Source organism: Sus scrofa, chromosome 10 (assembly GCF_054392235.1).
Source record: "Sus scrofa isolate SSC_HxYL_T2T_F1_AM1 chromosome 10, Sscrofa_HxYL_maternal_Yorkshire_Landrace_v2.0, whole genome shotgun sequence".
In the NCBI taxonomy this organism is placed as follows: Eukaryota; Metazoa; Chordata; class Mammalia; order Artiodactyla; family Suidae; genus Sus; species Sus scrofa.
Genome location: NC_139392.1, coordinates 81,171,180 through 81,192,221, shown reverse-complemented (window position 1 = coordinate 81,192,221; position 21,042 = coordinate 81,171,180). Strand labels below are relative to the sequence as shown.

Below are 21,042 nucleotides of genomic sequence, written 5' to 3'. Positions count from 1 at the left end.
AGGCGTTTGGGGCAATGTCTGGAAAGCTGAGCAGGTTTCCAAGAGCCCTCTCCAGTGGGAGCACAGAGCAAGCATTTACTTCCACCAGCAACAAGTTGTGTCAACGCATGTGAAATATTGTTAACCAGGGAAGTTCATTAGAAACTCAGTGCCCAAGGTTTTTACAGGGAACTATTCACATAACCACCTTCTGTCTAGCATGTACCAAAATACCAGAGTCCCAGAGGGAAGGCAGGTATTGAGCATTAACAATATCGTTTGCCTAGCAGTTTCGCCACAGTGAGCCACCCTTATCTGTTAGGGAAGGGCGGGACCCCTCCCCATATTTCAGTTCCCAGGAGCCAGCCAAGGACCAGCCTTGCAAACAACATTTTCAGGCCCAGGTCTGCTGTCCTAAGTACCTCTTTTCTGCGTAATCTCACACGGGAATGGAGATAGGCAGAAGAGCATTCAAAGAGTCAGGTAACAAGTGTTACTGGATTAAGAAGAAAACTCAAGTAGCTCTGCCTGGAGGAGTCAGGGAAGCTGCATGTACCAAGACAGCATTTGAGCTGGATCTTATAGGCGTTGCGAGGTTTCCTGAAGTCTAAGGTGAGGCATTGCTCTCCCTCGTGCCAAAGTATGCATTGCAGGTAAAGAAATCATTGAGAAATTCTGTGTGGGAGCAGAGAGTGTGATGGCGGGGGAGCCAGAGACAGGGGAGAGTGGTTAGAAGAAGACCAGTGAGGTATGTTATAGTTTTGTTAGGTGGTAAGGAGCCATCATTAGAGGTTTTAATCAGAAGAGAGAAGTGAATGAATTTGAAAGATATCTCTGATAGCAGATGGAGAAAAGACTGGAGAAGGAAGAGTTTGAAGAATGTTAGACATGGTAGGAGGCAAGAGATAATGAGGACATGATCTAAGGACCTGTGGTGGGACTAGAGCACGGAGCAGCGGTCCTCAACCGGGGGACACACAGAGTCACGTAGAAAGTGTAATGAGAAAATGATATAAGGTCCCACTCAAGCCCTTTACTCTCTCTCGACAAAGCATTCCGTATGCATTCCCTTCTGCAACTGTCCTACTCTGTAATGCTATCTGTCAAAACCTCAGAGTCCTCTCCTTAGCCAGCTCATTATTGCACAGAACCAAGGATATCACCATTTGTATGGAATTTCCTTTTCACTCACATTACAAATTGAGATGCAAAATCGAATGAGGGTCTACCTTAGCCAAATCATGTCCTCTCTTCTCAGATGAATCCAGCCAGTAAGTCTACTTGCAGTGAAAAATCTTCATGTTTCTGCAGCGGGTCCCCAAGGGTGATTTGGTTCACTTGTGAAGTGCAGACCAAAGTGCATGTCAAAAAGTGCAGTCTTGATGGATGCTTATTATGAAAGCTGCATGTCTGTATACGGAGTTACTTCTTGGTTGTTCAGCTTGTATACATGATTTGTAGGCAAGACTAAAGGAATGAGGTTAAAGATAATTAAAGTACTAGTTAAATGGGAGGTGTTTAAATAAAATCATTAGGCTAAGACACAAACATAAACATATCCAGCCCAGAACAGCTTGCTTACCTTTTGTGTTTTATTTTAAATAGTTTTCTTATATAGCAGGTGAAAGCATAAAAGAGACTTGCAAGGTTTACAAAGAAAAATATGAGGATGTACATGGGTTTCTTATTTTAGCCTCAGATTAACTAGACATTATTGGGTTTTGTAATCATGGTCTCTTTGAAATGTAATGAAGTATCTTCTGCAGTAATACTTTTTTTTTTTTTTTTTTTTTTTTTTGAGGGCCGCACCTGCAGCATATGGAGGTTCCCAGGCTAGGGGTCAAATTGGAGCTGTAGCCGCCAGCCTATGCCACAGCCACAGCAACGTCAGATCTGAGCCTCATCTGCAACCTACACCGTAGCTCACGGCAATGCCAGATCCTTAACCCACTGAGCGAGGCTAGGGATTGAACCCACAACCTCATGGTTCTTAGTCGGATTGGTTTCCCTGTGCCACGACGGGAACTCCCTTTCTCAGTAATATTTTCACCTGCTGTTTTTATCTAACAAAATATCCCAAGGAGGTTAAGGTCAATGTATATATTAAACATACAGAAATATGTCTTTAAATGTTCTCTCCTTACACATCCAAATGGGAGTCCTTGGATATATTTAATGTTTCCATGAGTTATGTGATTAACAACTATAGCAAAATGTGTTGGTGAAAACTATCTTTGAAGAGTTTCCATCAGTGATTTAATTAACATACAGTGGACAGAAAGAAAACAATCTGTTTAACCAGATTATTCAAAGATCCCTCCTGTTGCTTTGTTTTCACTACAGCTGGGAAGGGAAAATTATATCACATATATCACTTCATCTTACTTCTGAATGATTCGTTTGGGTGGTGATTTAGAGAGTAGTTTAAAATATTTTTATGAGTTTGAAATCCATGACGTACATATGAATAATTTACAATGTAGATAACCAGGCTGTGGTTTTGCCAATTTCCCTCAGTCTTTATTTCTGGAAAACATCCATTTTCTGACTTGTTTTATCTTCTCTAAAAAGCATTCTGAAATGGCATCCAAATCTAAGCCAATTTCAGACTTCAGTCTCGATGAACCAAGTACTACTGAGTTATGAGCGAATAAGAATGTTTCCTTTATGCAAGATTGGATTGGGTAGTCTTGCTTATTCATAATCTAACCAGAGAAAAAGAATTAGGTATAAAAGAGCAAGCTAAAGAAAATTCATAAGGGCCAGGCCCTAAAGCTCACAAATTTTCTCATTAGAAAACCCTCAGGTCCTTCCTTAGATTCTGTGTACTTTTTACAGCTAGAGCCAGCAAGTGATGGGGTGAAGGGTTTACAAAATTTAGGGTAGTAAGAAAGAGCAAGCATGCCCAGGATGGAGGCAAACCACTCAATGCTGTGATAGCTGTTAATGTGGCAATAGAGCGAGCATGAAAAATATCATAGACCACTAGTAAAAAACGAGCCACCTCAGTCTAATGGCTTGCTTGTTTAATTAATTTCACAGTGGGGAATATGGACTTTATCCTCCCTAAATTTGGAGCCTCCTTTTATTTGTTCCCTAGGGCAAGAAGGCAGGGAGAATGAGATAGGGAATGGAAGTTACGAAATAGACTTTCTGTGCAGAAAACTCCTCCAGTGTTAGTTATTTCCTGTACTCGGTGCCCTGTGCAGGGACTACAGAGGCTAAAGTGATGCTACTGGCCTAACGGGCATCATGAAAAGTATTAGATTTTGTCTCGTGTTATAAAAATCTAAAAGAATAATGGTAAAATTAGTATCAGGCAATTATTATTCAATGATAACATCTATTTTAAAGAAACCAAGAGAGGCTTTGAAATTCTCTTTGAAGATTTTTATAAAGACTACTTTGAAGATTTATGTCCATTTTTTTCTGATTTACATTATAAAGAACTGACAAACCTCTGGTTAGAGACTTTCTGTGATTAAAAAAAAAAAATTATAGGAGTTCCCAATATGCCTCACTAGTATCCATGAAGATGTGGGTTCGATGCCTGGCCTCACTCAGTGGGTTAAGGATCAGATGTTGCCATGAGTTGTGGTGTAGATTACAGGAAAGGCTGGGATCTGGCATTGCTGTGGCTGTGGTGTAGTAGACTGGCAGCTGCCACTCTGATTTGACCCCTCTCTGGGGATCTTCCATATGCTATGCTTCGGGTGTGGCCCGAAGACAAAAAAGAGATAAAATAAAAATTTATATCTAGGACTGTTAAATACATTGACTTCACTATCTTTGCTATCTTTCTTATTTAGACTGATATTCGAATAAGGCTCCTGTATAGATTTTCACTTGTTCCTATGTGAGTATTTGTATTCGGATAGCCACCACCCCTAGTGCAAGGTGAATACACACCTCTCAAGTTAACCTAAGTGCTGTGCTGGGAAGCTTATCTAGTTATTATAAAACTTTATTGCTTACTTTTGTTGTAAGCTGCCTCATATATTTTTGGTAATGAGGCAGGATATCTAAATAAAGCAAATAAAATTGCTTCATGTAGCTTTGTCTAGAATCATAAGTCTAAGTGCCTGACACATACTCAGGAAAAGCTGTCTGCTTTTGCAGGTAAGATATTTTCATTCCCATTTAAAATATAGGGTAACTAAAGCACAGAGAGTTTTATAAATTATGCTATACCCCACGTCTAGCAAACCTAACAGAAAGAATTCCATCCCAGGTCGCCTGCATCCTTGTAGGATGTTTCTTCCATTCCTTAATTCTGCCTGGTCTTATCATTCTTGCTCTGAAGAGACTATTGAAAATTTATTCATTCAATCAGTTAGTCAGTAAGTCAGTCAACAAACTTATTGAGCACTATTCAATGGCCATCGGGGACAATGTCGTAGAAATGTTTCTTGTAGGGATGATGACAATACTTATTGAACATTTACTGTGTGGAAGATGGAAAGGGACCATGATCAACCCTCCATGTCCATGAGTTTTTTTCCAGACTTGCAGCAATCCTCTGAATTGAGCACAGTGCTATATTTCCTGGCTCTTGGGTTCCTCTGTGGAATTTTTGGCCATTTCCATCTCCATGGTTCTTTTAAGATTTAATATTCCATAAGGCCATGGAAAGGTCTAGATTGCCAGCACTGTGGTACTATTTCTCTGCAGGCTATATCCACTAAAGCATTAAGCAATGACAGATCTTTTAAATTCATAGTGAAATCAAAGAATATCCCCTCTAGAAGAATGACTAGTACTTTTCTGAGTTCAAAGGGAGATATTTTAGACCATTTTAATATGACTAGTAGTGGTAGTCTTAACTTGGTTGTTAAAGTTATAAACAACTAATTTAATGGTCTTGTAAGCTGCATTAAATACACTTTGGTTTCTTGGAAGGTTCTTGTATTGAGGGGAATATCACAGTGATAATTAAATCACTGCTCTCGTAGCCCTTTTGGAACCCATATCCTACCGGTTATAAAGCCTGTCAATTCATATCTTTTGGTAATAGTTGCCCGAAGAGGACCATTCTTGGTCAGACACTGAATTTCCCATACTTGTGGAACTGCACAAGTCCCCTGCTGACCTGCTGAAATGAAAGCCTGGGAGTAATGATTAAATCTAATTTTCCCTCCCGTAGTAGCAGGAGGAGCTGGGTCAGCAAGGCCAGTCCCTGCAGATGGCTTTAAGACACCTTTGTGATTTGATCTCCTTGCCTTCCCATCCATTTCTCTAAGTGCCTATCACTGCCATCCTTTACCTCCCTGACAAGATTCCAAGGTGAGAACAGCACAAATGAACAAGAGCCTCTGCGATGCCTCCCAAGGGCGTTGCTTATTAAATAAGTTCGGCAATGAACCAAGTCTGACTTGTGAGCTACAAGACAGGTTAGCACATTTACACGAAAATCGAAAATCGTTCCGTGTATTATTTAACCCATTCAAATACTTTGTGGTCTTTCTGCTGCCCAGCATAACGCATGTAAAAGAGGATAAACTCACAAGTCAGTAACTTCTGATTTGTATATTCGAATGTGCTGGGAATCACTCAGTTTCATTCCTTTGTTTGGATTTTTAGCTCGTTTTCTCAGAACGACTAGAGAATGTTCATGAAGTGTGTGCGTGGAGGGCGGGGAAGGAAGAGAATAAAAATGCATCGCTCTAGGGCTGCACATCTGTTTCAGGGACTCTGCTGGATCTGCACATTAACCATTGTCACAACTTATAGTGTGTCCTAAAATTGCATTCTACTCAGAGATATTCATACCAACTCAAAATATTATAATTAAACAGATTTGATGAGTTAGTTTCCTCTTTTCATGATGAGCAAAATCTTTTTCTGCTCTATTAAAAAGTGTACGAATGATGCATACCAAGTGGTAGCTCATTATTTGATTTTTTTTTTCAAACAGATTGGCACTATCAAATTGCTCAGGCCTCCCCACAAACAGAAGAGGAGGTGGAAGTGGACTCACATGCATACAGCCATCGATGGAAACGGAACTTGGATCCTCTCAAGGCAGTAGACTCAAACCGAGCCAGCGTGGGCCAAGACTCTCCAGAGCCCAGAGGCTTCACTGACCTGCTGCTGGACGATGGGCAGGACAACACCACCCAGATTGAGGTAGGTAAATAGGCTGGGTAACTGCCTGATGGATTCATATGTATATTTCTCCTAAGGCACCCAACTTCTACGTATATGTACATAGAAGCTGTCCCTTCAGCTCAATCTGGAGCTTTTGGACTTTTTTGTAGGGATCAATTTAATTCATTAATAAACAATCTGTTAATATTCAGCAATTTGATAATAAATAATTATAACTATGTTAAATAAATAAATAGTAGCTGAGCTATTTAATCACCCACAAATTCATTTACTCAGGAAACAGACAAATGTGGGCTTAGTGTGGTGATGACAGCGAGGGGACACGAAGGTGAGCACAATAAAGCTGCGGCCTGCCAGGAGTTCATTGTGTAAGAGGGTCAGGAAGTCTAAACGCCATGACTGGATCACGCCTTTGCCATGAGACATGTACAAAAATGGGTTCAGGCTAAGGGTGACGTGGAGGAGGGAGGGCTGACCTGCTTGGGAGGCTTGGGGGCTGGGCTGCTGTCACAGACGCCTAGGAGTGGGCGTTTAGGCACAGGCTTGGCCCATCGAGGGGAGTTCACCAGCTTGATAATCTCTCGATGGAAAAAGAGAAGATTCCTGGCAGAACAAATTACATGTGCAGGGGACGAGTCTTAGGAGGGCGTGACATGGTGAGACGTCTCAGATGCTGACCAACTGTCCCAGTTTACCTGGAATCGAGGGGTTTCCCGGGATGCAGAACTTTCAGTGCTAAAAATGGGGCAGTTCTGGGCAAGCTGGAATGGCTGGTCACTCTAGGATTGTCTGTAATTTTTCTTACGGTTGGAGCCACAAAGTGGAAGGAGAAGGATGGTTGGAGATGGGTTTGGTGAGCATGGAAGTTTGCTGTAGGCACATTTTAGGCAGATCTGGGTGTTGCCTGGAGACCTCGAGGGTGGTATTGCATTGCTTCATTTTCCATCATTTTTAGCACTGCAAATCGTGAAATAGGATCTTGTTAGTACACTAGATATAACAAAAACAAACAGGTGAGTCTTATGGAATTAAGCAAAAAACAGTCAAATGAGAACAGAAGCTGTTTATTCAGTCTCTTTTAGCTTCCGTCACTTGGCCAGTGGAAGAGACTTAAAAACAGTCAGGGGCGTTGGAAAATTTTTCAGTTGAAACAAGAGAAGGCTCCAGGTATGCTCCAATTCTGGTTGTTGACATGAAGAAGCTGGACGTGGCAAGTCAGAAGAAGAACATCTCATGCGGTTGATTTTGGGAACATATTTGACTTCCTGTTGGTTAGTCTGCAGTGGGGCAGGGAGACAAAAAATAGAGAAGCTGTCAGTGAGGAATCAAGTTCTGCACCTTCTGGACTGATTGTTCCAGACTGTGTTTTGGCTCCCTGGACGGGTTGCTCTGGAGACTGGGGTCAGAGTTCTGATGTCATCCATGGTCTAGACATTGTCTGTTTGGGTCTTCTTTCAACCCCAACTTTCAGTTCCTACATCTCCCAGGTAATAATAGGCTTATATTGTGAAAGAACGAGGCAACATTATTTTTACTGCCCTGAAATACTCATTATTTAGGAAAAGAAGTCAACTTCACGAAATAGATAACAACATGGTTCTGCAGGTAGTATCACGGCGTCATTTGGTTCCCTGGTGGTGAGAGGAATCTCAGATCTGAAGCACAGGCCATGGGAATGCTGTGTATGTGAGAAGCTCAACTATTTTAACAATGCTCCTCCATCTCCTTAGCTAGTATGTGACTCTGGTGGTCCCGGCCAAGCCCCTTAACCAGGCAACAGAGGATGTGCTAGGAGCAGAAGTCATAGCTATCTAGAAGAGGCTATTCTGACTCCTGCAGAGTGCCTGCTATTTTGGCAGCAATGTTGTTATAGCAACTCAGTGTAGGCAACATAATTCTTCCAGAAGCTGCTCTTTAGCCAGGGTGCAGTTTAAAGAAAGGAGAGCTCAACAGAAGCAGAGTGTTTACTCTCTGCCCAGAACCTAGTAACCTATTGAGATTAAAAGGGGAGAATCCAGACTCCTGGAATTTTGTCTTCTCCCTGCAGGATGCTGAATTTTTTGAATCATTTGTAAAACAGAAAATCCTTTTGCCTCGCAATGTATTAACACTCCTCAAAATACAATCCTATTGTTATTATAGACATGATTTTATTATTCAGCCAATTTTTCTCTTTTTCCACCTTAACAGAGGGAGACCACATTATGCCAGGTATTTTGAATCAATACAAAGCAGGAAAGATGGTAGGGGTACTCACATGTGGTGCTGAGAACTGCCAGGTGCTGCATGGGTATCATCTTGCCTGGTGCTCACATCAGCCTGGAGAGGTTTGCATGCCCAGGTTCACTGGCTAATATGAGTGACTTACATGAGTGTACCTTCAGCTCTAGGTTTAGTATTTTTCCTAAGGTCTCTCATTAATGAGTAAAGAGTTGCTGTTCAAACCCAGGCCTGACCAGCTGTCAAGATTTAGCCTTACTACTCAACTCTGCTTCTTCTAATATAAGAAAGAAAGAAAAAAAAAAAAAAAGGCCATTGGATTATGTAATGATTTTCAGCTGCAGCACCTGAATATGGAGTAAATTCAGGGTTTCAGTCTGGCTGGAAGGGGACTTGCCTTGTAGCTAGATTTCATAACAGGAGGATAGCTCTTGAGTTTATTTTTATGGGGTTCTGAGGTTTGATGGAGATAATTGGGGATCTCAAGTCCCCTAAGTCAACTCCTTCGCACCACCACTTGTTCTGGAAGCAAAAGCCTACATCTGAAACTTCTCAGCAAGGTTTGTTTTTCCTGGCCCTTAAAAATCATGTTTTTGAACATTGCTGCATCTCTATGGGGGAAAATAATTTTTGCCTGATTGAGTTAAATGGGAACAGGAAAGACAGGAAGTGAATGGTTATAGAGTGACTGCTCTCTGCTGGGCCTTGGGACAAGATCCTTCTTATCTTTTAGGAATAATCCTTTTATGTTGCTTAGTACAAGCAATGGGCATGAGAGAATATGTGTGCTTTTTCCTCTTAGAAGCTTCCAGAGTTGATGTCAGGAATCGGAATTGTTTTGCCTGAGAGCCCTGACTGTAGTAGCGGCTGTTAAAATCATCTGTGTCCCAGTGAGACCTAAACCGCCCGCAATGGTTCCCGTGCACGGTCTCATCAGCCTCTGCCATTGTCTGGACTTTCTATCCCACTTTCACGAAACGAAGACAAAGAAAACAAAAGACAACAGTATATTTACAATTTTGGCACAGATTCCTTCTGAGATCAACAAAGGCTGTTATTCTCTTAACTTGGCGACAATATTTTTTCTGGCTCCGCACAAGAACGGATAATAGAGGGATTGTAAAACTTCACATCCCAGTTAAAGAACACTTTCAAATGAAGTTCTCTTGTCATTTTTTTTTTTCTTCATATTCTTTTCATGAAGATATAAAGATGTTTTGAAACCGTTTGTATTTCCGGACAGCCCGGGAGGCACTCACCTGCTGGCACATGCGAACGTTCATCTGCATGTTGGTTTACATGAGACCTTTCTTCTTATTTCTCTTCTGTTCATGTGCACATAGAATGACGTGACCAAGTCGGAAGAAGGGGACTTTCTTCTGATTTGTAGGTACTAAAAGCCGTTCTAGTGTGGGTACTTTTTGTATGACTCTGAGAATATAAGGGCTTTGGGGACTTTCAGGTACAATGGAATCCATGCAAGATTCAGTCTTATTTGAGCAGCCTTCAGTGAATCCCATGACCCCAGGGACACCCACATGGAAGAGCAGCACATGGATCTTCACCGCACTGTTGGCGGCCTGTCTGTTTTCTGGCCTAGAGCTCCCATAGCATCGGGATGCCTTAGGGGAGGGAGAGGGCCTGAGCAGTGTCTGGTGAAAAATACCAATCTTCACGACACCTAGTTTCATCAGCTTAGTCCTGGGTAATGCTGTTGGTGACTTTACAGAAATCAGAATCAGAAAATTCTTTCTAACACACTGAACCAAACATGAGATCTTTTTTTTTTTTTTTTTTTTTTCAACTACTTATTCTTATGCAGTATTTGAAACTTCATATATCCTCTCTTGGGACAATATTTCTGAGAAGGATTGTCAAGTGTGATTTTTTTTTTCCTTCGTGCTTTGATTCAAACATACCTGGATGACTTGATGAAGAGAAGATTCAAAACTAAGGTTTATGCGTCTTATAAGTGTAGTTTCATGATCTAAACTGACTCAGACACTGGGAGCTAGACCAGTGCCTCTCCAGTGACGTGGATGTGTCTAAACCATAGGCCATACTTCGAGTTGCAAGGAGTCAGAGCACAGAGCAGATTTAGCTGGTTGTTTTTGAGGATACAAATGTTCTGAAAAATCTTAGATTAACTTGTGGTGCCTGCCACCAACATACCTCATGGTCTTCTCATTCTTGTACAAAATTAAACCTTGCAGGCCTATCCAGCAATTGCATCACCGATGTTCACATTAAAGTTCACAGCTGAGGGGAGTTCTCCTTGTGGCTCAGCGGGTTATAGACCTAACTAGTATCCATGAATAGGCAGCTTCCAGCCCTGGTCCTCGCTCAGAGGGTTAAGGATCCAGCGTTGGTCACAGACATGGGCCAGATCTGGCATTGCCGTGGCTGTGGTTCAGGCCCGCAACTGTAGCTCCGATTCCACCCCTAGCCTGGGAACTTCCGTATATCGAAGGTGTGACCCTAAAATAAATAAATAAATAAATGAATAAATAAATAAATAAAGCTCACATCTGAAGAAAGTGCAGTGGAGGCATGAGTACATAGGCAATAGATGTAGCTAAAAACTAGAGATCAGCTGTTTTTCTCCTAAATGCACATGGAAAAACCCTTTGTGATCACCTGCTGTAGTGCATTGCCAGTTGTATCTGCATCATGTTTCACAAATTCTGTAACTTGCTTCTTTAAAAAGCTGACAGTTGCTAATTGCTGCAGCAAGGATAGTATGTGTGTTCTAATATTTTATTACAGTTCATAACTAGGTAATCTGTTTGACAGGAAAGAAATCGCTGGCAAATCCTTAATTTCCAAGGGACTGTGGTTACTTGGGTGTTATTTTACAAAGCAAAGGCAAATTTCATAAGATCCCATGTGGGCATAATCTCCATGGCATGTCTGCAGTCTAGAGAATACGTCAGAATATTCTTAGGTCATGAAAATCCTACCGCTGATAGGTCCCAGATATGCTTTTCTCCGTTTCAGAGCTCTGATAATAACAGTACTGAATATAATAGAGGATGCTAATAAGACACATCATCCCATTTCACAGAAATAATGGAAATGTGCAGAATACTGCTGTGCAGAGTCTCTCCTCAGGCCACTGTTCTGCTCAGTGAACTTACGAAAGACAGGACTTATATATGAGGAGAATGATGATAATGCAGATTTATGACATTTTCCAAAAGAAAGAAAAGTACCATTTGATACTGAACAGGTCTGTTACTATATTTATTATGAATGTGGAAAGCTGGTACAGATTCTTTTTCAATGAAGCATTTCCATCTTAGGGGATCTTAAACTCACAGAGGCATCCATCTGTGGTTGTAGAACTAGAAAGCTGTGCAAAGGGAATACAAAGATTAATCCTGAAGAAGCACACTTACTTGACTCAAGAATGAATTGAAATTTCCTAAATGCATGTAGCTGTCAGACTGGCTTCCACAAAAGATGAGAAAGAAAGCATTGTGAGAGCATGTGATTAAAAAGGAGCAGAAATACAGCCTAAGTTAATCAACACCCAGAGGAAGACCCTTCTTCTGTAGAGAGGCCGATTTAATGTAGGTACAAGGTGGCCTCCACGTCCTGAAGAGAGGTGGAAGGTTGCTAGATATCAAGGTATTTCTCGCCAGAGAGTTTTGCAGTGATAAGCAGGAGCAAGATTTTAAACTCCCTTTTATAATATGTGACTTGTCTCTTCAGGCTGCCATAACAAAAATACTACAGACATTTAGTTCTCACAGTTCTGCAGGATGGAAAGTCCAAAATCAAGGAGCTGAAAGGTTTGGTGTCTGATGAATCCCTTCTTCCTGGCTCATTGGTGGGGGGCGGGGGTGCTGACTTTCTCCTGTGTCTTCCCATGCCTGAGGGGGCTGCAAAACTCTCTCAGGAATCTCTTTTCTAAGGACACTGATCCCATTAATGAGGGCTCCACCCTGATGACATACTCACTTCCTAAATGCCTACCTCTTAATGTCATCCCATTGGGGATCAAGTATCAATCTATGAATTTGGAGGAGACACAGATGTTCAGTTCATAACACAATGCTAAGGTCTTTGGGGTTTATCAGGAAGATATTGGAAGCTACTGAAATATTTTAAATAAGAAAAGGCAAGATTGCATGGGTGCCCCTAAGATACTGCTATAATGGGCTGAGTGGGAAGTAGATTCAAAAACCCAGATCTAAGGGATGGAAATAGAAATTAAATTGAGATGAGAATGTGACATAATTGTGAAGGAAAATGGGATCATATTTAGAGGAATGCTATTGATGAGCCTATGGATTTCAGGAATTTAGATTTCTAATCAATAACTCAATCATGATGACTGAAGTTTTACCAAACTTCTAGTCTTTGCTTGATTCAGAGGGACAATTGCAAATCCTCATCACTTCCTTACCCAGGAGGGTGGCCTGCTACAACCTTGACAGCACTCATCTCACATGGGTTGGGAATTGGCCTCATTTATGCAAATCTGTATTATCATCAAAGGTTGTATGTGAACTGCAACAAAATCTATTTCAATTTCTTTTCTTTTGGAAATTGACAAACACACATAGTTTTAAACTTATGATTTAATCCCATTCATATTCTGTTAGAATATTGATGACTTTTAGTTTTCAAAGAAGAAAATGCACTGAAAATAGTAAATCAGGCAGAACTTATCTATTATTATTGCTCACCCTTTAAAAAGATAATGAGGGTTAAAATAGAGTATCATATATCTTGCTCAATTATAGATTATTCTTAGCTTGACATGTCAGCTCTTTATTGAAACAAAAATGGAAAAAGATCCATTACTGTCCTTCAAAGAGTTCCATAAAGAATAACTGAATTATCTCGATGATGCTTCGCTATCAGTTAATTAAGTTTACTCACAGGAAGAGCAGGGACATAGTCTTTGAAACGATATATACAGGTTGTAAAATTATTAAGTGTGTTAGTCATATAATTTATTTTTAGAACAAGAATTATAACTCAGAGTGAATGATAGTCTTGCATTCAACATATGTGAAGGGAAATATCATATTTAACCTCCCTTCTTCAGGACCCTGAGATTAATTTAAGAATCTTGCACTGCGTTTTGCCGACCTTAATTTCCTAGCCATTCATGAGGACTGCGTCACATCCTCTGCCTTTTTTTGCATTAATTAGGGCAGTGACAGGGAACTTCTAATACAGCGAACACCAGGTAACTGTTAGCCAGGTGAACTTCTGTTATCTTGCAGTCTTATTTTTATTCTCTCCCCAGGCTAACTTCCAACAGGACATTTAAAAATACACTTTAATGAAAATTATTATTTTTAGTATTGAAATTAGAGTACCACTCAATGTCCTAGGTCTAGATCTTCATCTAATTGATTTTTTAAAATAATGCTGGAGCACCAGGCTAACTGTTTTGATAGTCTAGAGTGTGTCCAGTCTTTGTTGAGGAAAGGACTCCCGGTGAAGGAGCGAGTGACCACTAAGGATAGGCTGGAACTCGGGTGCAAAAAAGCCAGCAGGTGCTCAAGTCCTCCGTTTTGCTGGCAGCCCATGGAGAGGTGTCCCAGAGCGGGACAGTGCTCCAGGCAGGGATGTGTCCCATTTGCTTTGCTCTTTATTGGACAAGTCAGAAGGAACACCGCACAGGGGAAATGCACACCCAAGAATCAAGCAACAGGCCATCCAGGCTGAGCCCCCCGCAGTTTAGAAGTGCTAGCACCTCGGGTCGGGGTGACCAGATTCCATGGAATGTTGAGTTGAGGCTCAGTCCTTTGCCTCACTGGATGCAAGGCTTATCTTCTCAGCTACCTACTGTCCGGGCAACAGGAGACAAGCTTTTAGGGGCATTCACTGGTCAGTCCCATTCTCTAATGACCCTGTTCTCTATTAGTGGATTATGCCTTAAGGATGCATCTTTTGTGTGATTTTTTCAGAATCAGAAACAGAATAACAAAGCGATTGTAGCTTAAAGAATAAATAGGTCTGTGTTAGTGAAGGCATGCCAATAACATGATTTTTATTACTCTATCTGGGGGAGTAATGGGGCCACTACCTATTCCCATGAAGATTTGTAGCATAATGAATCTGCCAGCCCCTATCATGTGAACTTACTTAACTTTGAGAAAATGTTACCAAATGAGTACACTAAATCACACCAAGTCTTTACCATTTATTTTCTCTAACAGATTAATGTGCACTCTACAATTTAGCTCCAGTGCTTTGGAAAAATAAAGACTAGGCCTCTGATAAACAATGATGATCTATAATTTTATATGGCACCCAGAAGTTTCTGTGGACCTTTGTCAAAGGTATCTCATGCATCTTTGCCAACTACTTAGATGGAAACATTATTAGGTCTACATGTAAGTGGACTATTACAGATGTAAGAGGTATTTAAAAGTTTTTGATGATTTAAACTTACACTATGAAAAAGTGTATTTTTATTCTCAAGCAATGAAGTGCAATGTACTTTGCTAAGTGTTCAGGGGATTTTACCTCATCTTATATTTCCAAAGCAATTTTAAGGTAGGTAAGATCTCTTTATGACAAAGCATGCACATGCATATTCATATTCTTTGCTTTTGCATTTGTCATAAAGCAATTTGCTAATGTACCACTCTGCACTCTATTAAGGAAGTCATCAAATATCCGAAGGTCCTTTTAAGAAAGGACGGTTAACATTTGGAATGAAAAGAGACAGCCTTAATTTTCTTTTTTGTGTATTCCTGAAAGAAAACCTTTCTGTTAGTGCCCCAGCAATGCATCGATGTCTGGATCTGTCCAGAAACAAGAGAAGAATTGAACTTTGCAGCCCTTGGGAACAGTTGTTTTGAGCTATTTTCTGTATGGTATTTCAAGCCTGAGCTATTAAACTGAAATAATAGTTTGGAATCCATGGCACCGAATTGAATGAATGGATTAAATACTGCGAAACTATTTCTCTTTTACAAGTAAATTCTAGCTCTTTTGGTAAACTTCTTATATTTACACAATCTCTAGCTTAAAAAGCAAAGCAATGGAAAACACTAACATTCACCTTTTATCTCTGAGTCATCTATCTATTATTTTGCATTCACAAGGCTCATCCCACTTGTGGTCAGAGGAATTCAGAAGAAAAACTTACAAAGCAAATTTCTAAGCATTTAAATTAAACTTTTCACTTAGTTACAGCATCTTTTATTAAAGAAGTCTTTTAGGTACTTTCAAAACTAAATATATGTCATCTTGTGATAGAATTTTCTACTTAAAGAAAGTGCTGATTAACCTTTTAGCGTTTCATGAATTATAGTCTGGAAATTTTTATAATTTTCATAGATGAATGTAATTATTTGTGAGTATCAGATTTTTTTTTTCCTAAGAAATCTTTAGGTTATAACTTTAGGTTATATTTTCCAATTTTCTTAGGTTATAGTGCCTTTGCCCACTGTTCCTATTTGAATGCAACTCTTTACTTGCTCCATCTAGTATAGAACAAAAGATGATTTAAAACTTCATTTTCTGAAAACTTTTACAAGGAACATGAACAGACCTTTCCAAGGAACTCAAAACAGTTAATTTGTTCATTGTAAGTAATCTGTTATCTTTAAAATCAAATGTAGACAATCATTTTCTCTTTTTTAAATACCAATTGAATAAAGAATGACTTGCCATTTTTCTCTGGCCATTGAGTAATCACATATCTCTGTTATTTTTACAAGTGAGTGGGATTAATCTTTACGAGAATAGAAGGGTGTCATACTCAAATGGGATAGTGAGAAGACACCCTTACAGATAAGTAGAGAAATGTGCCAGGCCAAAATAATAAGTAGTCATTAGAAATGTTTCTCTAATTTCTCTCCATGGAACTGGAATCTTCTAAAGATTAAAACAAAATTAGATAAATCTTTGTATTTTCACTGTTTCTTTAAAAACTCGGAAAGTAGTATTTTCTACGACAAACCAAAGGAAATGAAATAGTACATTCAAAAGCCCCCTTCTTTCCTCCTGCCAACAGCCCATCCAAAGTGACTCTATTTAGGCAGAAGATTTTAGAAAGAAAGGCGCTGTAGTTCACTTATTGTTCCACAAAGAACTTAAACAGAAATCAAAATCACGTTTGCCGTGATGGTTAAAACGTTATTTTGCCTCATCAAATAGGTTTGCTATGGCCTGAGCAGATTTAAAATGTATTTGACATGCTTTATTCAGGCATTTTAGTTGCTGAACAATCATAACCGCCACTTCAAGGATTTTTTTTTTAATTTTGCTTCGTAAAGGCATATTTCTTACTTTGTTATTAAAAAGAGAATAGTGGTGTTTTCAGCATTTAAGTCATTTGCATAAAAGGACAAAAGAAAAAAAACCTCTACATTTTTATCTCCTTAAGAAAAATGTTTAAACATCTTCAAAAGGAACTTTTTTTTTTTTTTTCAGCTGGTGATCAGTTGTGAATGCAAATTAGAGTAAGTGGTAAATGACTGTGAGACTGTTCTTCCTGATTTTCTATTGACTTTTCAAGTGTTGGTAATAAAGAATCTGGTAGGAGAAAATGACTTCCAACTTTGAAACAGTCCCTGAAACAAAGCAAAGAGCGAGTTGAATGTGCAGAAGCAGAATCTGGGACAAACATTAATTTTCTCACTTTGTTCCTTTTTGTTCTAGCAGTGCTTTCCACCAGTGATCTTCTGTCTGCCCAAGAGCCTCCACACCAATGTATCATTGTCTTCCTGTGGGTGCAGTTGCAAAATTAAAAACCAAAGGACTTGGCATTGTAGGTAGTGGTTTTAAAAATCCTTATGTGTAGGCAAGGTTGCTATCTACCACAGATATTTTTCAAAGCCTTTAAATAGAAATTTTGGTGATTTGTAAATGTATGTTTGTGAGTTCTATCTGTATATGTTTGTGTGTATATTAATGTGTTTGGGTCTGTTCACACACACATATATGTCCATTATTCCTAATCACTGTAAATAAAATAACCTCTGAAAGGGAAAATAAATGCAGGCTGGATAGTCCCTTCTACCTTACACTTAGACTCTTGAATTAGGTGTCTTATTTCCCTGAGCAACAACCAGTCTATTTTTTTCATTAGGACAGTAAAAATTAAACAGCTCCCTGAAGGACTGGCCAAGACTCCCTTTTGCTTCAGAGAATGCCTTAAGCTTTAAATATGCTGTTTTGATTATGGCTCTGGAAGATAAGGATGAGACAATGGAAGGGAATCAAAGCATAATGGACTTTTTAAATAATGAGAATCAGAAATTATGAAAACGGAAAAAGAGAGGAGATCGCGGCCTCAAGACTAGGGGGCCGCTCAAATGACGTTCTCCAGGTCTGGCTTCCGCACATGCGCACAGACCCCTTGTTGGCCTGGGTCTGTTTCAGTCACTGTGGCTCCTCTTCTTCCTTAGGGGCAAATTCGCCCTTCCCTCTCAACTACGTATTTCTAGAGGCTGACATCACTACCAACAACCTGTGTAGTCTGATGTCATTATCCCTTCTCTCCATTCCCATGACCACGCGAGAAATTTAAAGAAAGATCCTCTTCTAGAGTAAGTGAAAGGGCCTCTCTGTTTAAAGGAGGGTTTGGCAAGTGAAACTCAGTGGGTATCCCTTCAAACCGTAGAGGCAAGAAATGACCAGACTATTTCGAAAGACCCCATCTTGGGAATCTAACACCGATTGCAGCCTCTGTGAGGGATGAAACAATGCTGGATCTTTTGTTAATATGCATAAAGCATTCATTAACTTGAACTAAATTTTATTGGACTTCAGGAGAATAGTATTTAACCGAGGGCTAGGCACGAAAGCCAGAAAGAGTCGGGAGATTTGCCTTCCTTTTTTGACCGAGAAAACCAAGATGCACTTGTGGCTTGGACTGTAAGTAAAACAGAATGTGACAAGGGCTAGAACTAGATTACCAGCAAAAGCCTGATATTTTTGTTGGCCATTTCCACATTGGAATGAGTCATGAAGTGGGTTAAGTGATTATAGCTTGCCCACCGAGATTCTTTGTACAGCAGTCAGTTTGTTTTCACACTCAGATGACCTGCGTAGCATTTTCTTCTGCAAAGAAGAGACGAAGAATGAGGGAAATTAAAGTGGCCGTACAGAGGGTGTTTGTCCCGTGGCCTTGGTGTGGAAGCCCTTCCCCTTGGGGACAGGAAGAGTGATACATCGTAAGTGCCCATCTGGAAACCATGCCTATTTCCCCTGGAGTCTCCCATCTACTTGTCCTTATTGAAACTCATGCCACCTGCAAAAATTTGCTCCCCCTACCCCCTCTAAACTGTAGTTTTGAAGAGTTATATTTGAAGCTTTCCACATACAAAATTGTAGTAAGAGGTGGCCCCAGTGCTGATATGAGCTCACTCCTTGTAGCATCTGGAGCAAGGCCAGGAGAAGCCACCACACTTGACAAAGGCAATGGCGCACCTGCAAAATAAAAGCATCCTCTTGGCTTTAGTGAGCTGCTGCAGCTTCTGCTCTTACTTCAATCATGTTGCTTCTACTGTGGCTGTTTTTGTCCACTTTGCTGCCTTTCTTTGTGTTTCCCCTCTCAGGCAACCACACATTGAAATTCTGCAAAAGCACACATGCCTGGAGCCTGAGAGAGGCAAAGAGACAGACAGAGGACAGAAAAGCACCCTACTGATTTCTGTCCCCACCAGTGATGATAGAAAACATGAAGCCTCTGCTGTGAAGCTTAAGCCACCTATCCTGGGTGCTACTTAGGTTTTCTCAGGTGATGGCAGGCAGTATAGTTCCCCTAGATTGGCAGGGGCCACTGGGCATCTAGCAGAAAAAGGGTGACAGAGCTCATCAAAACACTTCGCTCTTCCCTTGTTGTGTACCCACTCCGTCCTTGGCGAATCATCCATGGCCCAGGCTTCCTTTAATAGAATAAGCCATGCATTAGCCTCCCACATGGAATCAGGAGAGACCTGTTTCCAAGTTCCCCTGCGATGTGATCAATCTGGAATTTCTCTTCCCATTTGCTTGATGGATTATATATCTGCCTACTTCTAACATGAAGTAATCGAATTCCATTTTTAAAGAATGGCTGTGCTAACCACTGCCTTGGATTGATTGTTCCCTTTCACTTCACATAAGCTTCCTCCAAACAGAATTCCATATACACTACATGAAGTTTCCCTTTCCTAAATTACGAGCACATTCCAAATTTGTTGTCCTGACATTTCAGTGCAGTTTCCCTGATTGGGTTCTGAGTGATCTGAAACTCTTCTGGCCCATGTTTAAAGACAGTCATTGGATTTACATTTGGTTGGCCAATCTGCGCCCTTGGAGTCTTGGTGGCAATAGTCCAAATAGGTTTAAAAAACAAACAAACAAAAAGACATCATTGCATGTCATAGGATTTAGTACAGGGAAATTTCTTCCTGGATATGGGAGGATGATGGGAATGAGAGGGCACAGCCTGATGCGGCATCTGCTACCCAGCAGCCGCATATTGGGGCCACATGGGAAGGTGGGCACAGGATGCCAGATCTAGTTTTCCAGGAGATAGCCAAACACTTAAATGTTGGTTATTCATTTTCTTTTTCTTAATCACATGTAGAACGACATACTGATGACAAAATAAAATATGTCCATAGGCTCATCTATCCAATGGGCCACCAGTTGCTATTGCTAGTCTATACCAAACAAATAACTGATTACATTCCTTTTATTTATTTGCTTATTTGCCTTTTTATGGTCGCACCTGTGGCATGTGGTTGAATCAAAGCTGCATCTTCGACCTACACCCAGCTCACAGCAATGCCAGGTGCTTTAACCCACTGAGCAGGGTGAGGGATTGAGCCCACATCTTCATGGATACTAGTTGGGTTCGCTACTGCTAAGCCACAACAGGGACTCCACTAACTACATTCTTAATGAATGTGAATTTACTGGCTCATCTGCCAGGGGCCATCTCATGTCCATGTCCTGGAAAGCACCTTATTGCAGGTACCCCAGAGGCTACATACTGTGTGTGGAGCTCAGGTTAATCAAATACCATCTGGTTCTTGGAGATATATTCCAGGCCTCTCTGTCCTACTTTTCTGCGCTTACTTTATGTAAATATAGTTATGATGGACCACTTCCTATTGCTTCCATTTTGAACACATTATTATTACTATTATTATTATTATTATTTTGTCTTTTTGTCTTTTCTAGGGCTGCACCTGCAGCATATGGAGTTTCCCAGGTTAGGGGTCTAATCGGAGCTGTAGCTGCCAGCCTACGCCAGAGCCACAGCAATGAGGGATCAGAGCCGTGTCTGTGACCTACACCACAGCTCACGGCAACGCCAGATCCTTAACCCACTGAGCGAAGCCAGGGACCAAACCCGCAACCTCATGGTTCCTAGTCGGGTTCATTAACCATTGAGCCACAACGGGAACTGCCATTTTGAACACATTATTGAAAATGATACGGAAGAAGGAAATGGAAGATGGTTTTAGAGAGCTCATTTTCACTGGTTATTGTGAAGGAAGTTCAAAAATTATTTATATATTGCACATATATATATATACACACACACACACATATTACAGTGTGTAAAATTGGAGTCATGAGCAATCTACTGCTTGGTATGACCAATTCAATACTCCAAGTTGTCTGAAGTACTTAGACATAAGGAAAAAAACCTTTCTATATTGTATAAATTACATATGAATATTATAATTTAAACAATGACGTTTCTTCAAGTAATCATTTTCGTTTGTTTTTCTTGGAAGACTGAAATATTTTAGACTT

The 21,042-nt window shown here is 40.4% G+C and overlaps 1 protein-coding gene across 1 annotated transcript in view; it reads left to right on the top strand.

Moving 5' to 3' along the window:
• PLXDC2 (plexin domain containing 2) overlaps window positions 1–21,042 on the top strand; it is a 416,197-nt gene that overhangs the window by 165,117 nt on the left and 230,038 nt on the right. The window contains exon 2 of the mRNA XM_021064961.2: window positions 5,894–6,105. Within this exon, the coding sequence (XP_020920620.2) occupies window positions 5,894–6,105 (212 nt within the window). The remainder of the gene's footprint in view (window positions 1–5,893; window positions 6,106–21,042) is intronic.